Source organism: Pseudophryne corroboree, chromosome 4 (genome assembly GCF_028390025.1).
Source record: "Pseudophryne corroboree isolate aPseCor3 chromosome 4, aPseCor3.hap2, whole genome shotgun sequence".
Lineage (NCBI taxonomy): Eukaryota > Metazoa > Chordata > Amphibia > Anura > Myobatrachidae > Pseudophryne > Pseudophryne corroboree.
The window spans coordinates 438510075-438527372 of record NC_086447.1 but is presented as its reverse complement, the minus strand read 5'-3'; the positions used below and the strand labels follow the sequence as shown (position 1 = coordinate 438527372).

The 17298-nt window shown below is 46.6% G+C and overlaps 1 protein-coding gene across 1 annotated transcript in view; it reads right to left on the bottom strand.

Annotated features, from left to right (window-relative positions):
• LOC134909718 (cytochrome b5 reductase 4) overlaps window positions 1–17298 on the bottom strand; it is a 530443-nt gene that overhangs the window by 15116 nt on the left and 498029 nt on the right. The window contains exon 16 of the mRNA XM_063916915.1: window positions 13636–13800. Within this exon, the coding sequence (XP_063772985.1) occupies window positions 13636–13800 (165 nt within the window). The remainder of the gene's footprint in view (window positions 1–13635; window positions 13801–17298) is intronic.

Sequence of the window (17298 nt, the reverse complement as noted above, 5' to 3'; positions counted from 1 at the left end):
GAGAAAGGGTGAATGACAGGACAAGGCACCTAAGTCCGACACACGTCTTGCAGAGGCAATGGCCAGCAGGAACAGGACCTTGGCTGCGAGACATTTAAGGTCCAATGATTCAAGAGGTTCAAATGGAGATTCTCGCAGGGCATTCAGCACAACAGACAAATACCCAGGAGCCACAGGAGGGACATAGGGAGGTTGAATCCGAATAACGCCCTGAATGAATGTATGAACATCAGGTATAGAGGCAATTTTTCTCTAAAACCAAACCAACAAGGCAGATACTGTATATGAACCTTGAGGGAGGCCAGACGAAGACCTAAGTCCAGTACTCTTTGCAGAATAGCCAGTATTCTGGAAGTCCTGAATCTATGGACATCATAATTCTTCTCAGCACACCAGGTGAAGTAAGAATTCCAAATCCTGTAATAAATCAAGGCAGAGGCCGGTTTGCAGGCTTTCAACATAGTTTGAATAACCACCTCTGAAAATCCTTTGGCCCTCAGGAGTGATGCTTCAAGAGCCATGCCGTCAAAGCCAGTCTGGCCAGGTCTGGGAAGACACAAGGGCCCTGTATGAGGAGGTCTGGTCGTTGAGGAAGTAGAAGAGGATGCCCTGTCGACAGACCATGCAGGTCTGAAAACCAATGCCTTCTGAGCCACACTGAAGCGACCAGAAGCAGCATTCGTTCTTCCTGTTTGAACTTCCGTAGAACCCTGGGCAGCAGCGATACTGGAGGGAACACGTAAGGCAGCCGAAAATTCCATGACACTGCCAGTGCATCCAGGAATGCTGCTTGAGGATCTGTGGTCCGAGATCCGAAGACTGGATCCTTGTGAATATGAGACGCCATGAGATCCTCGTCCAGTAGACCCCACCTGTCCACTAGGCGTTACATAGTTACTGTACATCGTTAGTGAGGTTGCAAAGAGGCAAAATGCCCATCGGGTTCAACCTGTATTCTGTGTTAAGCTGTTCATATTATAATGCACCTGCTGAAGTAATGGTTTAGTACCAATTGACAACTATGGTTCTTACCACTCCCAGATATTAATGTCACTATGTTAAATGCTATAACCCTGGATACTTTTTCCAGTTAGAAATTTGTCCAATCCATTTTTTAACTGCATTTACAGAGTCTGCCATTATTACCTTCTCCGGCAGGGAGTTCCAAATCTTTATTACCCTTACCGTTGTGTACAGAATTTTCTCTCCTCTAGCCTCAGCGAGTACCCACGTGTCCTATACAGAGTTCTTTTAATAAACAAATCCCCTGCTAACTCCTCGTAATGACCCTTTACATATTTGAAGATATTATAATGTCTCCTCTTAGATGCCTCTTTTCTAGTGTATACATATTTAACCTAGTAAGCCTTTCCTCGTACTCCAGTGTCTCTGACCCTTTAATCAATTTAGTTGCTTGCCTTTGAATTCTTTCTAGTTCACCAATATCATTTTTATAATATAGTGCCCAAAATTGAACAGTAGCGAGCCAAGTACTGACCCTTGCGGTATTCCGCTGACTACTGGTGCCCAGCTGGGGAACATCCCATTGACCACTACCCATTGTATTCTGTTATCCAGCCAATTACCTATCCATGTACAAATAGTATATCCTAGGCCAAGTTCCTTTAATTTGATGATTAGTCTCCCGTAAGGCACTGTATCAAAGACTTTTGCAAAATCTAAATATACCACATCCTCTGCTTTTCCCTGGTCAAGATTCTTGGTTCATCTCCTCGTAGAAGCTAATTAAGTTAGTTTGACATGATCTGTCTCTTAAAACCCATGCTGACTTTTGCTAATAATCTTATTAACCTGCAGATAATCCTCTATGCGATCCCTCAAAATACCTTCCAATATTTACCCACTATAGAGGTTAAACTAACTGGTCTATAGTTGCCAAGATTATTTTTAGTTCCCTTTTTAAATAAAGTCACTACCTCAGCTATGTGCCAATCCTTTGGAACCATGCATGAGCTAACTGAACTATAGAAAATCAAGTATAGGGGTTAGGCTAGCTGTGACAGACTTCTGGATGAAGACTCCACTCTCCGGCGTGTACGTCCTGGCGACTGAGGTAGTCTGCTTCCCAGTTCAGGACACAGAATGAACACTGCTGATATGCTTGGCAGATGGCGTTGTGCCCAACAAAGGATTTTTGATGCTTCCTTCATGGCCATGCGGCTTCGAGTGCCGCCTTGATGGTTTATGTATGCCACTGTTGTGGCATTGTCTGACCGTACCTGAATCAGTCTGTTCCGTACCAGAGGCAGGGCAAGTGATAATGCATTGAACACCGCCCTCAGCTCTAGGATGTTTAATGGGAGGAGTGATTCTTCCTTGGTCCACCAACCCTGAAAAGAGTGTTGCTCCAACACCGCTCCCCATCCCCTCAGACTGGCGTCCGTCGTCAGGAGAACCCAGTTGGGGATCCAGAAGGGACAGCCCCTGCTTAATTGCTGTTCCTGGAGCCACCAGGTCAGTGATAAACGAACCTCCGGAGTCAACAAGATCATTTGGGATCTGATCCGATGATACATGCCATCCCAATTGGCAAGAATTAATTGTTGCAGAGGGTGGGAATTAAATTGAGTGTACTCCACCATGTAGAACGTCGACACCATCAGGCCAAGTACTTGCATCGCCGAGTGTATCGACACTCTGGGGTGACGGATGAATTGTCTTATCCAATCCTGGATCTTTAGGAACTTGTCTGGAGACAGGAATAGTCTCTGACTGTGTGTCCAGAAGCACCCCTAGGTGCACCATGCTCTGAGCTGGGACCAGCGAGGACTTCTTCCAACTGACCAGCCATCCCTGGGCTTATAAGCAACTCAGCGTCAATTGTAGAAGACTGAGGAGGACATCGTGGGAACTCGCCAGAATCAGCAGGTCGTCCAAGTATGGCAGGATTCTGACTCCCTGGTGACGGAGGTGCGCCGTCATCACGGCCATAACCTTGGTGAAGATCTGAGGAGCCGTGGCCAGTCCAAACGGCAGAGCCTGGAATTGGTAGTGGCTGTCACCAATAGCAAACCGCAGGAACTGCAGATGCGATACGGCAATAGGAATATGAAGATAAGCATCCTGTATATCCAGGGATAACTTGTAATCTCCAGTTTCCGTTGCCAGCACAACGTTTCCATACCTAACTTGGCTACCCTCACAAATTTGTTCAGTGACTTGAGGTTGAGTATAGGCCGAAAAGACCCATTGGGTTTCTGCACTAGAAACCGGTTGAGTGGGAAATCTGCGAGGAGCAGGGGAGGGGCTACAGGTCAAGCGCCGGCTCCCCTATGCTGGACCTCACCGCCGGTACTGCCAAGCCTTATCAATAGGGGCGCAAGTACACCTGACCTGTACTCCTATGCCCTGGCGGATAGAGTGAGGTCCCTGCTCAATGACAGTGTCCACGCCAGCGTCATAGTCCGTCTCCCTAGACTGCGAACAGGAACGCGATTTAGTGGTGGGTCTCGCCTTGGGGACCCTCTTACCTCGTCCCTTCGTAGCAGCCACGCGAACCAGGAGACCATCTGCGACCGTGTGCCTAAACCGGAGTATCTCTGCCACAAGTACCCGGGAACTGAGCTGCGGGAGTATGCGACGCCTCTTGGGAGGTGATGGAGACGCAGCACTGAAAGTCACCCTGACATAACAGTGCTGCGGCCCTCAAAGTCTTCTTAGCTTTTTCAGGGCTGCTCAGTGCAGCCCGCCTGTTAGGTGACCTGCTGCCTGCAAGCACCACTTGAAACTGAGCACTCAGTGACTGGAGGAGGGGTTATAGAGGAGGCCCCAATGCATCCTGGGACAGTTAAAGCTTTGCCTGATGGTACCTCTGGATCAAGATCCTGCTCTATACCCCAGTGTTTTCCTGTGGAACACAGTGTACCCCACTGCAGAAACAATGAGTATTCCTGTTTGGTGAACTGAACACAACAAAAGGCTGTCCCATTGGCATTTTCCAGTGGGGGTCAATGCAACCGGAAGCATTCTCAAATGGAGTACTGCAGCCACAGAGGCCATTTTTAGCCCGAGTTCAGAAGACGTCAATGCTCCTGCCATAGGCTGGTGCGAGTATCAAAAGTGAGAGTGATGATGCACCGATGGTGGCTAGTTTTCAACCACTGGTGGATTTACACCATCAATGGCCATTGAAAGTGGTCATCTCACGGCTAGCACATTCCATTGCATACAAGTACACAAGGATAATGCTGAAACTAGCATTTGCATATTGGGGGTCATTCCGAAATGATCGCTCGCTAGCAGTTTTTAGCAGCCGTGCAAACGCTATGCTGCCACCCGCTGGGAGTGTATTTTAGCTTAGCAGAAGTGCGAATGGTTGTTTCGCAGAGCTCCTGCAAAAAAAATTTGTGTCGTTTCAGAGTAACTCAAAACCAAATCAGCGCTGGCGATCACTTTAGACTATTAATTTCCGGATTTGACGTCACAAACCTGCCCAGCGTTCGCCCAGCCACGCCTGCGTTTTCCGTGGCATGCCTGTGTTTTTCCGAACACTCTCTGAAATCGGTCAGTTGTCACCCAGAAACGCCCACTTCATGTCAATCACTCTGTGGCAACCAGTGCGACTGAAATGCATCGCTAGACCCTGTGCAAAACTGCATCGTTCGTTGTGCCGTACTTTGCGCATGCGCATTATGCCACATATGCATGCGCAGAACTGCCCTTTTTTAGCCTGATCGCTGCGCTGCATACAAATGCAGCTGGCGATCAACTCGGAATGACCCCCATTGACACAGCGCAAATCTGGAGAAAATCTAAATACTGTAGCGCATGCAACTGCGTCTACCTCTGAATCTGGTCCTTTGTCTTATATAGACAACCACAGACAGGGAGTCCCAGCTGTTAAGCTAATACAATTAGAAGTCTGTGAAAGCTACATCCACTGTTTCCTTATTTGACTAGGTGTACATGCAAATATCATGTCTTAAAATATTCATCAAGTAGCCCATTGCATCTATATATTGACATACATGTACAAAACGAATCACAATGATCTATAAGTATAGACAAAACACTCAATCATCCTTTCCCTCAAATATCATGACCATACAGTACTTATCCTATTATGTCTTCAACTATGAATCACTGCTTTATTTATGTACTCTGTAATTGTGCGCTGTGGATTCCTTGTAGCACCATATAATAAAGGATAATAATAATAAATAAGATTTTACTCACCGGTAAATCTATTTTTCGTAGTCCGTAGTGGATGCTGGGACTCCGTAAGGACCATGGGGAATAGCGGCTCCGCAGGAGACTGGGAACAACTAAAGAAAGCTTTAGGACTACCTGGTGTGCACTGGCTCCTCCCACTATGACCCTCCTCCAGACCTCAGTTAGGATACTGTGCCCGGAAGAGCTGACACAATAAGGAAAGGATTTTGAATCCCGGGTAAGACTCATACCAGCCACACCAATCACACCGTACAACTCGTGATATTAAACCCAGTTAACAGTATAAATACAATTTTGAGCCTCTCAACAGATGGCTCTCAAAAATAACCCTTTTAGTTAAACAATAACTATATACAAGTATTGCAGACAATCCGCACTTGGGATGGGCGCCCAGCATCCACTACGGACTACGAGAAATAGATTTACTGGTGAGTAAAATCTTATTTTCTCTAACGTCCTAAGTGGATGCTGGGACTCCGTAAGGACCATGGGATTATATCAAAGCTCCCAAACGGGCGGGAGAGTGCGGATGACTCTGCAGCACCGAATGAGCGAACTCTAGGTCCTCCTCAGCCAGGGTGTCAAACTTGTAGAACCTTGCAAAGGTGTTTGACCCCGACCAAGTAGCTGCTCGGCAAAGTTGCAAGGCCGAGACCCCTCGGGCAGCCGCCCAAGAAGAGCCCACCTTCCTCGTGGAATGGGATTTTACAGATTTAGGATGCGGCCGTCCAGCCGCAGAATGTGCAAGCTGAATCGTGCTACAGATACAGCGAGCAACAGTCTGCTTAGAAGCAGGAGCACCCAGCTTGTTGGGTGCATACAGGATAAATAGCGAGTCAGTTTTCCTGAATCTAGCCGTCCTGGAAACATAAATCCTCAGGGCCCTGACTACGTCCAGCAACTTAGAATCCTCCAAGTCCCTAGTAGCCGCAGGCACCACAATAGGTTGGTTCACATGAAAAGCTGATACCACCTTAGGCAGGAATTGGGAACGAGTCCTCAATTCCGCCCTATCCGTATGGAAAATCAGATAAGGGCTTTTACAGGACAAAGCCGCCAATTCTGACACACGCCTGGCCGAAGCCAAGGCCAACAGCATGACCACCTTCCACGTGAGATATTTTATCTCCACGGTTTTTAGTGGCTCAAACCAATGCGACTTTAGGAAATCCAACACCACGTTGAGATCCCAAGGTGCCACTGGAGGCACAAAAGGGGGCTGAATATGCAGCACTCCTTTAACAAACGTACTGGCAGGTTTAGAAGCAGGGTCTTGCCTGACTTAGGGCATTGTAAATGGCCCTTAGTTCCAGAATATTTATGTGTAGAGACATCTCCTGTCTTGACCAAAGTCCTTGGAAATGTCTTCCCTGTGTGACTGCCCCCCAGCCTCGAAGGCTGGCATCCGTGGTCACCAGGACCCAGTCCTGTATGCCGAATCTGCGGCCCTCCAGAAGATGAGCACTCTGCAGCCACCACAGTTGAGACACCCTGGTCCTTGCAGACAGGGTTATCATCCGATGCATCTGAAGATGCGATCCGGACCACTTGTCCAACAGATCCCACTGAAAGATCCCTGCATGGAACCTTCCGAAGGGAATTGCTTCGTAAGAAGCTACCATTTTCCCCAGGACTCGCGTGCAGTGGTGCACCAACACCTGTTTTGGTTTTAGGAGGTTTCTGACTAGAGATGACAACTCCTCTGCTTTTTCCACTGGAAGAAACACTTTTTTCTGGTCTGTGTCCAGAATCATTCCGAGGAACAGAAGACGTGTCGTCGGGACCAGCTGTGACTTTGGAATATTGAGAATCCAGCCGTGCTGTTGCAGCACTTCCCGAGAAAGTGCTACCCCCACTACCAACTGTTCCTTGGACCTCGCCTTTATCAGGAGATCGTCCAAGTGCGGGATAATTAAAACTCCCTTCTTGCGAAGGAGTATCATCATTTCGGCCATTACCTTGGTAAATACCCTCGGTGCCGTGGACAGACCAAACGGCAACATCTGGAATTGGTAATGGCATTCCTGTACCACAAATCTGAGGTACTCCTGGTGAGGAGGGTATATGGGGACATGCAGGTAAGCATCCTTGATGTCCAGTGATACCATGTAATCCCCTTCCTCCAGGCTTGAGATAACCGCCCTGAGCGATTCAATCTTGAACTTGTATTTTTTTATATATGTGTTCAAGGTTTTCAAATTTAAAATGGGTCTGACCGAACCGTCCGGTTTCGGTACCACAAACATTTTGGAATAGTAACCCCTTCCTTGTTGAAGGAGGGGCACCTTGACTTTCACCTGCTGCGAATACAGCTTGTGAATTGCCTCTAGCACCGCCTCCCTGTCCAAGGGATTCGTTGGCAAGGCAGATTTTAGGAAACGGCGAGGGGGAGACGTCTCGAATTCCAGCTTGTAACCCTGAGACACCACTTGTAGAATCCAGGGATCCACCTGTGAGCAAGCCCACTGATTGCTGAAGTATTTGAGATGGGCCCCCACCGCACCTGGCTCCGCCAGTGGAGCCCCAGCGTCATGCTGTGGACTTTGAGGAAGCGGGGGAGGACTTTTGTTCCTGAGAACTGTCTGTATTTTGCAGCTCTTTTCCTCTACCTCTGCCTCTGGGCAGAAAGGACGCGCCTCTAACCCGCTTGCCCTTCTGGGGCCGAAAGGACTGTACCTGATAATACGGTGCTTTCTTTGGCTGCGAGGGAACATGGGGTAAAAATGCTGAATTCCCAGCCGTCGCTGTGGAAACTAGGTCAGAGAGACCATCCCCGAACAACTCCTCACCCTTGTAAGGCAAAACTTCCATGTGCCTTTTAGAATCTGCATCCCCTGTCCACTGCCGAGTCCATAAACTCCTCCTGGCAGAAATGGACAGTGCACTTACTCTAGATGCCAGCCGGCAAATATCCCTCTGTGCATTTCTCATGTATAAGACAGCGTCTTTTATATGCTCTACGGTTAGCAATATAGAGTACCTGTCTAAGGTATCAATATTTTCTGACAGAGAATCTGACCATGCAGCTGCAGCACTGCACATCCATGCTGAAGCAATAGCTGGTCTCAGTATAATACCTGAGTGTGTATATACAGACTTCAGGATAGCCTCCTGCTTTCTATCAGCAGGTTCCTTGAGGGCGGCCGTGTTCGGAGACGGCAGTGCCACCTTCTATGATAGACGTGTGAGCGCTTTATCAACCTTAGGGGGCGTCTCCCAGCGTAACCTGTCCTCTGGCGGGAAAGGGTACGCCATTAGTAACTTTTTAGAAATTACCAGTTTCTTATCAGGGGAAGCCCAGGCTCCTTCACACACTTCATTTAATTCATCAGATGGGGGAAAAACCACTGGTAGTTTTTTCTCCCCAAACGTTATACCCTGTTTTGTGGTACCTGGGGTAACCTCAGAAATGTGCAAGACATCTTTCATTGCCGCAATCATATAACGGGTGGCTCTATTGGAATGTACAGTAGTCTCATCGTCGTCGACACTGGAGTCGGTATCCGTGTCGACGTCTGTGTCTGCCATCTGAGGTAGCGGGCGTTTTAGGGCCCCTGATGGCTTTTGAGACGCCTGGGCAGGCACGAGCTGAGAAGCCGGCTGTCCCACATCTGCTATGTCGTCAAACCTTTTATGTAGGGAGTCGACACTATCACGTAATTCCTTCCACATTACCATCCACTCAGGTGTCGGCCCCGCCGGGGGTGACATCACATTTATTGGCATCTGCTCCGCCTCCACATAAGTCTCCTCATCAAACATGTCGACACAGCCGTACCGATACACCACACACACACAGGGAATGCTCTGACTGAGGACAGGACCCCACAAAAGAGAGAGTATGCCAGCACACACCAGAGCGCTATATAACACAGGGATCAACACTATAACTGAGTGATTTTTCCCAATAGCTGCTTATATATGTAATACTCCGCCTAAATTTAGTGCCCCCCCTCTCTTTTTTACCCTATGTAGTCTGGAAAACTGCAGTGGAGAGCCTGGGGAGCGTCCTTCCAGCGGAGCTGTGTGGGAAAATGGCGCCAGTGTGCTGAGGGAGATAGCTCCGCCCCTTTTCGGATGACTTTTCCCGCACTTTTTAAATGTATATGGCAGGGGTATTTTACACATATATAGCCTTTAGGACTATATATTGTGTATTTTTTGCCAGCAAGGTACTCATATTGCAGCCCAGGGCGCCCCCCCCCCACAGCGCCCTGCACCCATCAGTGACCGGAGTGTGAGGTGTGCATGGGAAGCAATGGCACTGCAGCTGTGCGCTACCTTGATGAAGACCGAAGTCTTCTGCCGCCAATTTCCAGGACCTTCTTCGTGCTTCTGGCTCTGTAAGGGGGACGGCGGCGCGGCTCCGGGACCGGACGACCGAGGCTGGGCCTGTGTTCGATCCCTCTGAAGCGAATGGTGTCCAGTAGCCTAAGAAGCCAAAGCTAGCTGCAAGCAGGTAGGTTCGCTTCTTCTCCCCTTAGTCCTTTGTAGCAGTGAGTCTGTTGCCAGCAGATCTCACTGAAAATAAAAAACCTAAGCTATACTTTCTTTTCTAGGAGCTCAGGAGAGCCCCTAGTGTGCATCCAGCTCAGCCGGGCACAAGATTCTAACTGAGGTCTGGAGGAGGGTCATAGTGGGAGGAGCCAGTGCACACCAGGTAGTCCTAAAGCTTTCTTTAGTTGTGTCCAGTCTCCTGCGGAGCCGCTATTCCCCATGGTCCTTACGGAGTCCCAGCATCCACTTAGGACGTTAGAGAAATAATAATAATACAAACAAACATACCATATATAGGGAGAATTAAATTAGCCACGGTTACTTTACAGTACACTAATTGAATCAGTGGGGCTATTCAATTAGAGCTGAAGGCAGCCCGCAGGCTGCAGTAAACAAGCATTTATTTTTGATCCTGAATAGGCTTGAATAGGAATCCCTGATAAATAGTATACAAGGGAAAAGAGGTGCAGGTGAACTATCTCACACTAGCTCAACCTGTAATAACCAGAGGCATTTAGCATAATTCTGTCCAGAGCTATGAGTTTACCCACCGCGCCAAGGTATCCTCTCATTGGGTACTAGGGCACGGGGCTCCCCGTACCTGCCGTGGCTGGGCTCCCCGGGGCATCGTAACCTAACATTATTTAAATACACTATGGCACTTATACTTTGTTTTATATATATATGTAATACTTTCACATCATTTTCTTTCACTCCTCACATCACTCACACATGCTGCATTAGCTGCTCCTCCTCCTTTAATCCTTTGTTTGTATCACTCTTGCGGTGCCCTGGGGTTGTCTGACTGGGTGGCTCTGGGGTGTCTTGCCCCCCGGACCTGAACCCTTATAGTTAGTGTTACCCAATGAGAGGATACCTTGGCGCGGTGGGTAAACTCATAGTCCTTGCCAGGAGTATGCTAAATGTCTCTGGTTATTACAGGTCGAGCTAGTGTGAGATAGTGCACCTGCACCTCTTTTCCCTTGTATACTGTATTAAGTCTCAAGCAGAGTAGCACCTCATTACTCAATTATGGTGTGCAAACTAGAGCCCCCTTCCCTTCATCCCTGATAAGTAGCCTGTTTTTGAGTGCTGCGACCATGTTAACACATAGGTCCGGATTTTATAGGTTAACGCGCATTAACAGGGTAATTCACTGGCCAAGAAAAAGATGCTGTAATAGAATAGCTCCGGCCTTTAAAGACTGAGGCTATCACTCTTTATCACGCGCAGTAAATTACCACTGCCAATAGAATAGAAACAATTTTACTTCACAAAGGTCATTTAGAGATTATACTGTATAATGGTACATACAGTACATAAACTGCAGTACAGTTCAACAGGAAAAATATCATACAATACCACAAAGCCACTCTCAGAACGTAGTTTCCAGTTTATGGGGCTAATTCAGATTGGATTGCATATTGAGATCCAACCGTAATTTTTGCGTTCACCCTGTCCTGCACTTGTGCCCGCTTTAAAGCGGGTGACACGCAGTAATTACGAATGTCTCTGCCTGATTGACAAGCAGAGGCGTTTGCAGGGTGGCAACGCTCCATTTCGTGGCGTGGCCATTATCGGGGCATCTACATCACGTACACGAAGCCGCTCTGATCAAAAAGATGGTGGCAGCCCTCATGCGGCGACAGCAGGAGACTTCCCTAATTTCCCCAAGCAAGCAAGTCAAAGGATTGCCCTTACTGAATGAAGTCCTATATCCAGTAATGAATTACCTCCTTCTTTTGCTAAGATAACATTTGTGTTTCAGTAATCCTTTTATGTATAAATTACATCAAGGTTGCTGTGGTGAGTATTTATATAGATGTGAGTGAGTGCATAAGCAGTCAAAAACAATATGAACAATAATATTGTTTTTTCCTATGTGAATGTGTTAAGTGCTAATGAGTGAATGACAGTGTAAAAGGAGAGTGCGTGTGTACTGAGAGAAAGCAGCAGAGCTGGGAGAGATCATGCGTATAAAGAGAAAGAGCACACAGCGAGAAAGAACAAGGTTGACAGACTGCAGCAAAATGTGAACAAGAGCGCAAATGTGTGATGGGAGAGCTACATGTGCATCAGGATAAACAGCAAGAGTGTGTATGTTACAAGAGAAAGCGAGCAAGCATGTGTATGTGAAAACAGAGAGAAAATGAATATATATTATTGCAAGGTTAATTGTGGGAGTAATGATGCAGGGCCGTAACTAGGTGTGTGCGGAAGGGGCACTGCACATAGCGCTGCAGGATAGGGGGCGCTGTTGGCAGCACTTCTCAATGATCTGGTTTGATTACTTTCACTTGCAGCTTCCTCCGTTTTTGAAGCCCAGCCTCTCCTGACCGCCCCTGTCTCCTATCCCCACTGTTTCTGTCGCTAATACTTACACAATATTCATGAACTCCACTAAAGATTTCTTCTGAGTAGGGTGTTTGATTAAAATTCAACAGGTTATAGGTCTGAATCCTGGGTGGGGCAGTATATTGAAATATGTCATGTAATAAAGGGTATTGTAACTGAATAACAAAAAGCTCTCAAGTAAAGTGCATGAATGTGGTATAAAGAAGATTTGTGTCTATAAATGTGTGTGTATTATATTATACAAATATAAAAATGTGGGAAGGAGTATCATAGCATGGGCTTTCTCTGGGATCAATCTTGTCATGCTCCTTTACCCATGAGGCATGCTCCTTATGTCTCTATTGGAAAAATGGGGAGAGGGGGCACCAATTCTCTCTCTGGCAAAGAGCACCAAAAAGTCTAGTTACGGCTCTGCAATGATGTATAGTATTGCATGCTTGCAGGGATCCTATACCAAGTTCAAGTTAGGGTTACTGAAGCAGAGTGCAAGCATGACAATAATGAAGTAACCAATGTCAGAGTTAACAGTATTGCAGTGCTGATGAACAATATTGTGGGATTACTAGAGATAAACAATAACAGTGTTCTAGTGTTGCCGGAGTTAGGGTTAAATACAGTATTACTACAGAGATTGTAAAGTTATTACGGTCATTATGGCATGGCATAGGTAATTAGTTATTGTTGGGTTATACTGCAGTATGTATAATAATTTATGTTCAAGTACTGTACAGTATTATTGAACTGAATGCTTAGTGTGTTAAGAAAATACCTTTAGAAGCAATGCAGACTGCCCAGTAAAGCATGATGTAAATGTAATTGTAGCAGGTAAGTATGCTTAAGTCATGGAGAACATTGTGTTGGTTCTGGGCTTATAAAGCCATAAAACCACTACTCCCATGGTTCCATGGCACTACGTGTAGGCAGTTACATTATTGCCCGTATGTATACAAATATCTGCATGTTGCCAGATGATAAATCATCACATCTAGCTGTTTGTGGCCTTCCAGTGTGGAAGCATCCAAAGTCAACCCATGCAATGCCACTGTGCAATCTGCATAAGCAGCACTGTGCACATGCTGATCCAATGCCTACACAAGAGAGTCTCTGCAAGTACTAAGCTGCTGGCAATTAAGATTCACACAGGAAGTCTACTACATTCACAAATGTCCATAAGATAAACTCTTACATAGTTACTCCTTGGTACACATCCAACTATTTATTATACCAAGCTTTGGTTTAAATGATAATATTTAACAGTGTACACCATTAGGGTGCTCCTATTAATATTACTCATTATTATAATACATTGTAATGCTTTTGTGACTTTGGGTTACGCTGGTATTAAGAGCCTTGTTTTGTTATAATATTTGACTATACCACTCTCAAATACCAAAGTCCACACTGACAGTTCAAGGCTTTTATTGCCAAATAACTGAAAGTGGTTACCATGTGAACAATGCAAACAATTTGCTAGTTTGCCATGTGTCATGTTGTTACTGTTACGTGTTTACCCAGTAAGATCCTAGTTATTCATTTTCCCAGCTCTGAAGCACTGCAAAACATGATTCTGCAACAGTTGGCGGTAATTACCTTATTCCTTGGTCAATAAAACCATTTGGACCACAGATGCAAGTTAGAACTTTTGAATCTTTTTTACTTCTTGTAATAGCCTCTGAAAGGAGGGGGGCTGATATTTGCCCTTTATAGCCATTCCATGAATCATTTGGCTCTGAAAGGATAAACTGTGCTTCAAACCTAAATAAACCAACAGTTTGATTAGACAGTATTGTTATAAATATACAATATGGAAAACATGGTATTGTAAACTGTCTGACAAGTTGGAGGGAATAGGTTGATTAATACGAATAATAGATATACAGTGGGTGCTGGAACATGGAGGAGGATAGTTATCTAAACAAATTATCAGAGCCCCAAGCACTTGTGTGCCCACCGATCCTCTGTTATACAAGAGCTGTGAAAATGAGCCATGTAGATCCAGGACAGAGAATTGTTTCTCTAATACCCCTTTTCAGATCAAGCCTCTGAACCAGGATATTGCCAGGACTACCGGGATCCTGGCTTGCTGTGAAAGTATCAACCCGAGTTGTGAGTTCTGGGATCATGACACTGATCGGGACCATAGCTGACCCAGGTCATGCCTAAGATGACCTGATTGGCGGCTCAGGAGCATCTGTCTAGTGTGAGACTACCCAGGTCCATCCTGTGGTGTGAGAGGTAAGTACATCTGAACATGACTTGAAACACAGCTTCAAACTGTGTTTCCCGGGTCGTACACAGTAACTTGCTCTGAAAGCAGGTGAAAGTTGCATTAGCTGGAGATTTAGACATTTGACACCATATAATTATCTACAGTAAATAAAATAATGGTAAAATACATAATTTATGTTTTGTATGTATGCAAATGGATCTGTCGAGGAGGGGTAGATTATTCCTCAACGCGTTTCGTCCACAGCTAGTTTTCAGAACTTCATCAGGAGGCTGAAATCCTGAACATTTGCTGTGGACAAATCGTATTGAGGAATAATCTGCCCCTCCTAGACGGATCCATCTGCGTTTCCTACCCCACATTCTGATGTTCAATTATGCTATCATTTTTAAACATAGATGTATGTATTTAATATGTTCTATGTATTAAATGTTTATAAAATTTACTAAAACATAATTAATCTTTATTAAATCCTGAACTTCATGAGTGGGAAAGGTGTCTTTGAAGATTGCCCCTGGTCGTTACAAAAGATACCACATAATGCATACATAAAGCTCATATAAGGTAAACGGTGTTAGGCGCCGGGGTCCGCTCGTCGGTGCGGCCCGGCGCCTAGCAACCAGGGACGCCGTGCGCGTACAGCCGCCGGCTCCCTGGCAACGCTAGACGCCGGGCGCACGGAGCCGCTCTGACCTTAGCAACGGGGACGCCACGTTCGGCCGCGTTCCCCGTTGCTGGGTCTGTTCTAATTATATTATGGTGTGCTGGCCGTGCAGCATGCAAGCTGCACGGCATTACCTGAGATTACCTTGTCTGGATCCTGATTGGAGGGTTCCTGAATAAAGGCACTCTCAGGACTTCTTACAGACGCCGGTGATAGCTTCCTGTTTGCCTGTGTCTGCTACAGAGAGTTTCCAGTCCTGCTCAATCCGGTTGTTTCTGTCCTCAGTGATCCTGTACTCGGAAGTTTGTCATCTATTCCTGGAGTCTGACCGAGCACCTTTAACATCCTGTGGTGTTCGTGAGTCGCAGCGCAGCCGTGTGTTGCGGCTTGTCCACTTACTGTTTATTGTTTAGTTTATTTGTGTTCTGGAGCTTTTGCGGAGGATTCCGCTCCCACAGATCCACTCTGGTATCCAGCGGTGCTGGATAGGAGTAACGGATCAGTGGATCTTTGGTTGTCCTTTTCCCTGGCGGCTAGTCCGCACATACCTTTGGTTTAAGTTAGTTAGCTTGTAACCCCTGGCCTGGTTGCTTAGTCAGAGGGCCCCTTGTTATCACCCTGTCTCGGATTTCCCTTTGTCTCCCATTAAGACCTGCGGGGGCATCGGGGTTGGGCAGACATAATCCGCCCTTCGAACGCGGCTGCCATGGGCTCAAGCAACCATAGTCTCGCAAGAGATTTCTGATAACACGGGCGAGACAACGGAGTTAGGGCGCCAGGGGTTACTAGGCTCTCCTGCTCCCACTACCAGCATATCTTCCCAGTACTCAGACCTCTGCCATAAGATCTCCTCTGGTCTGGAGTACGGGAATCATAACATTATCACCGGCCAGACAAAAGAAAAAATTTAAATTAACAGGAGTTAATCTTTTTTCACTTATTCAGTTGGGAGATTTTGTCGGCCTCATGAATCCCGCCGGTGTTGGGCCAAATCCTGGCCAGCTTCTAGTTAGTCAGATTCAAGAACTTACTCAGATGGTTCAGGATCTGTCCCTCCGGGTGAGGTCACAGGAAGATCTGTTACGGACTTCCCCGAGGGTCATCCCTGAACCAAAAATGCATCTGCCTGACCGTTTTTCTGGGGATAGAAAACAGTTTTTTAATTTTAAAGAGTCTTGTAAACTTTATTTTCGTTTGAGACCAGTCTCCTCGGGTGCGGAGGCTCAGCGGGTTGGAATTGTTATTTCTCTGCTTCAGGGGGATCCTCAGACCTGGGCTTTTGGTTTAAAGACAGACGATCCGGCCTTATCGTCTGTAGACGCCTTTTTAAAATCTTTAGGGCTATTGTATGACAAACCTGATAGAGAGGCGTCCGCTGAGAGTCAGTTGCGTGCTCTTAGACAGGGTAGGAATCCCGCAGAGAATTATTGTACAGAGTTTCGCCGTTGGTCGAACGACTGTGGATGGAATGACCCAGCCCTACGCAGTCAGTTTCGCCTCGGCTTATCAGAATCTATAAAGGACAGTCTCCTTCAGTATCCCGCTCCTGAGACTCTCGATAAACTCATGGAGCTCTCTATTAAGATAGATCGTCGGCTCAGAGAGCGGAGGGCTGAAAAAGGGGCATTTGTCGGGTCTACTCCTTGTGTTCTTTCCATTCCTGTAGACATGGAGGAGCCTATACAGATAGGTCTCTCCAAATTGTCTCCTGAAGAAAGAACCAGGAGGCAAAATTCTGGTCTTTGTTTATACTGTGGAGGTAAGGGACATTTTGCCCGTAGTTGTCTGAACAAGTCGGGAAACTTCCTGACCAAGTGAGTTGTGAGGGGGTTCACTTTGGTCTGCAGCTTATCTCCTCAATTAATTCACTGTTAGTTCCTGCTAAAGTTTCCTTTGGCAGCCTCTGTTCCTCGGTCTCTGCTTTTGTGGACAGTGGAGCTGCAGGGAACTTTATGGATTTAACATGGGCCAAGGCCTTAGGTATTCCTCAGTTAACCTTGGGTAGGTGTGTCACCATGCATGGTTTAGATGGGAGTCCCTTGTCCAATGGGGTTATTTCTCTATGTACACCTCCTGTTTTACTCTCGGTAGGAGCTCTGCATTCTGAAAAGATTGAGTTTTTCCTTACCCATTGTCCAGCAGTTCCTGGGGTTCTGGGTCACCCTTGGCTGGCCTTTCATAATCCCATCATTGATTGGCAGTCGGGGGAGATCTTACAATGGGGTACCATCTGTAATAAAGAATGTATTACGCTTCCTATCCGAGTAGCTGCCGCCGTTCCCGCACCCATTCCTGGGGAATACCAGGATCTTGTTGATGTATTTTCCAAGGGCAATGCGGATATTCTGCCTCCCCATAGGCC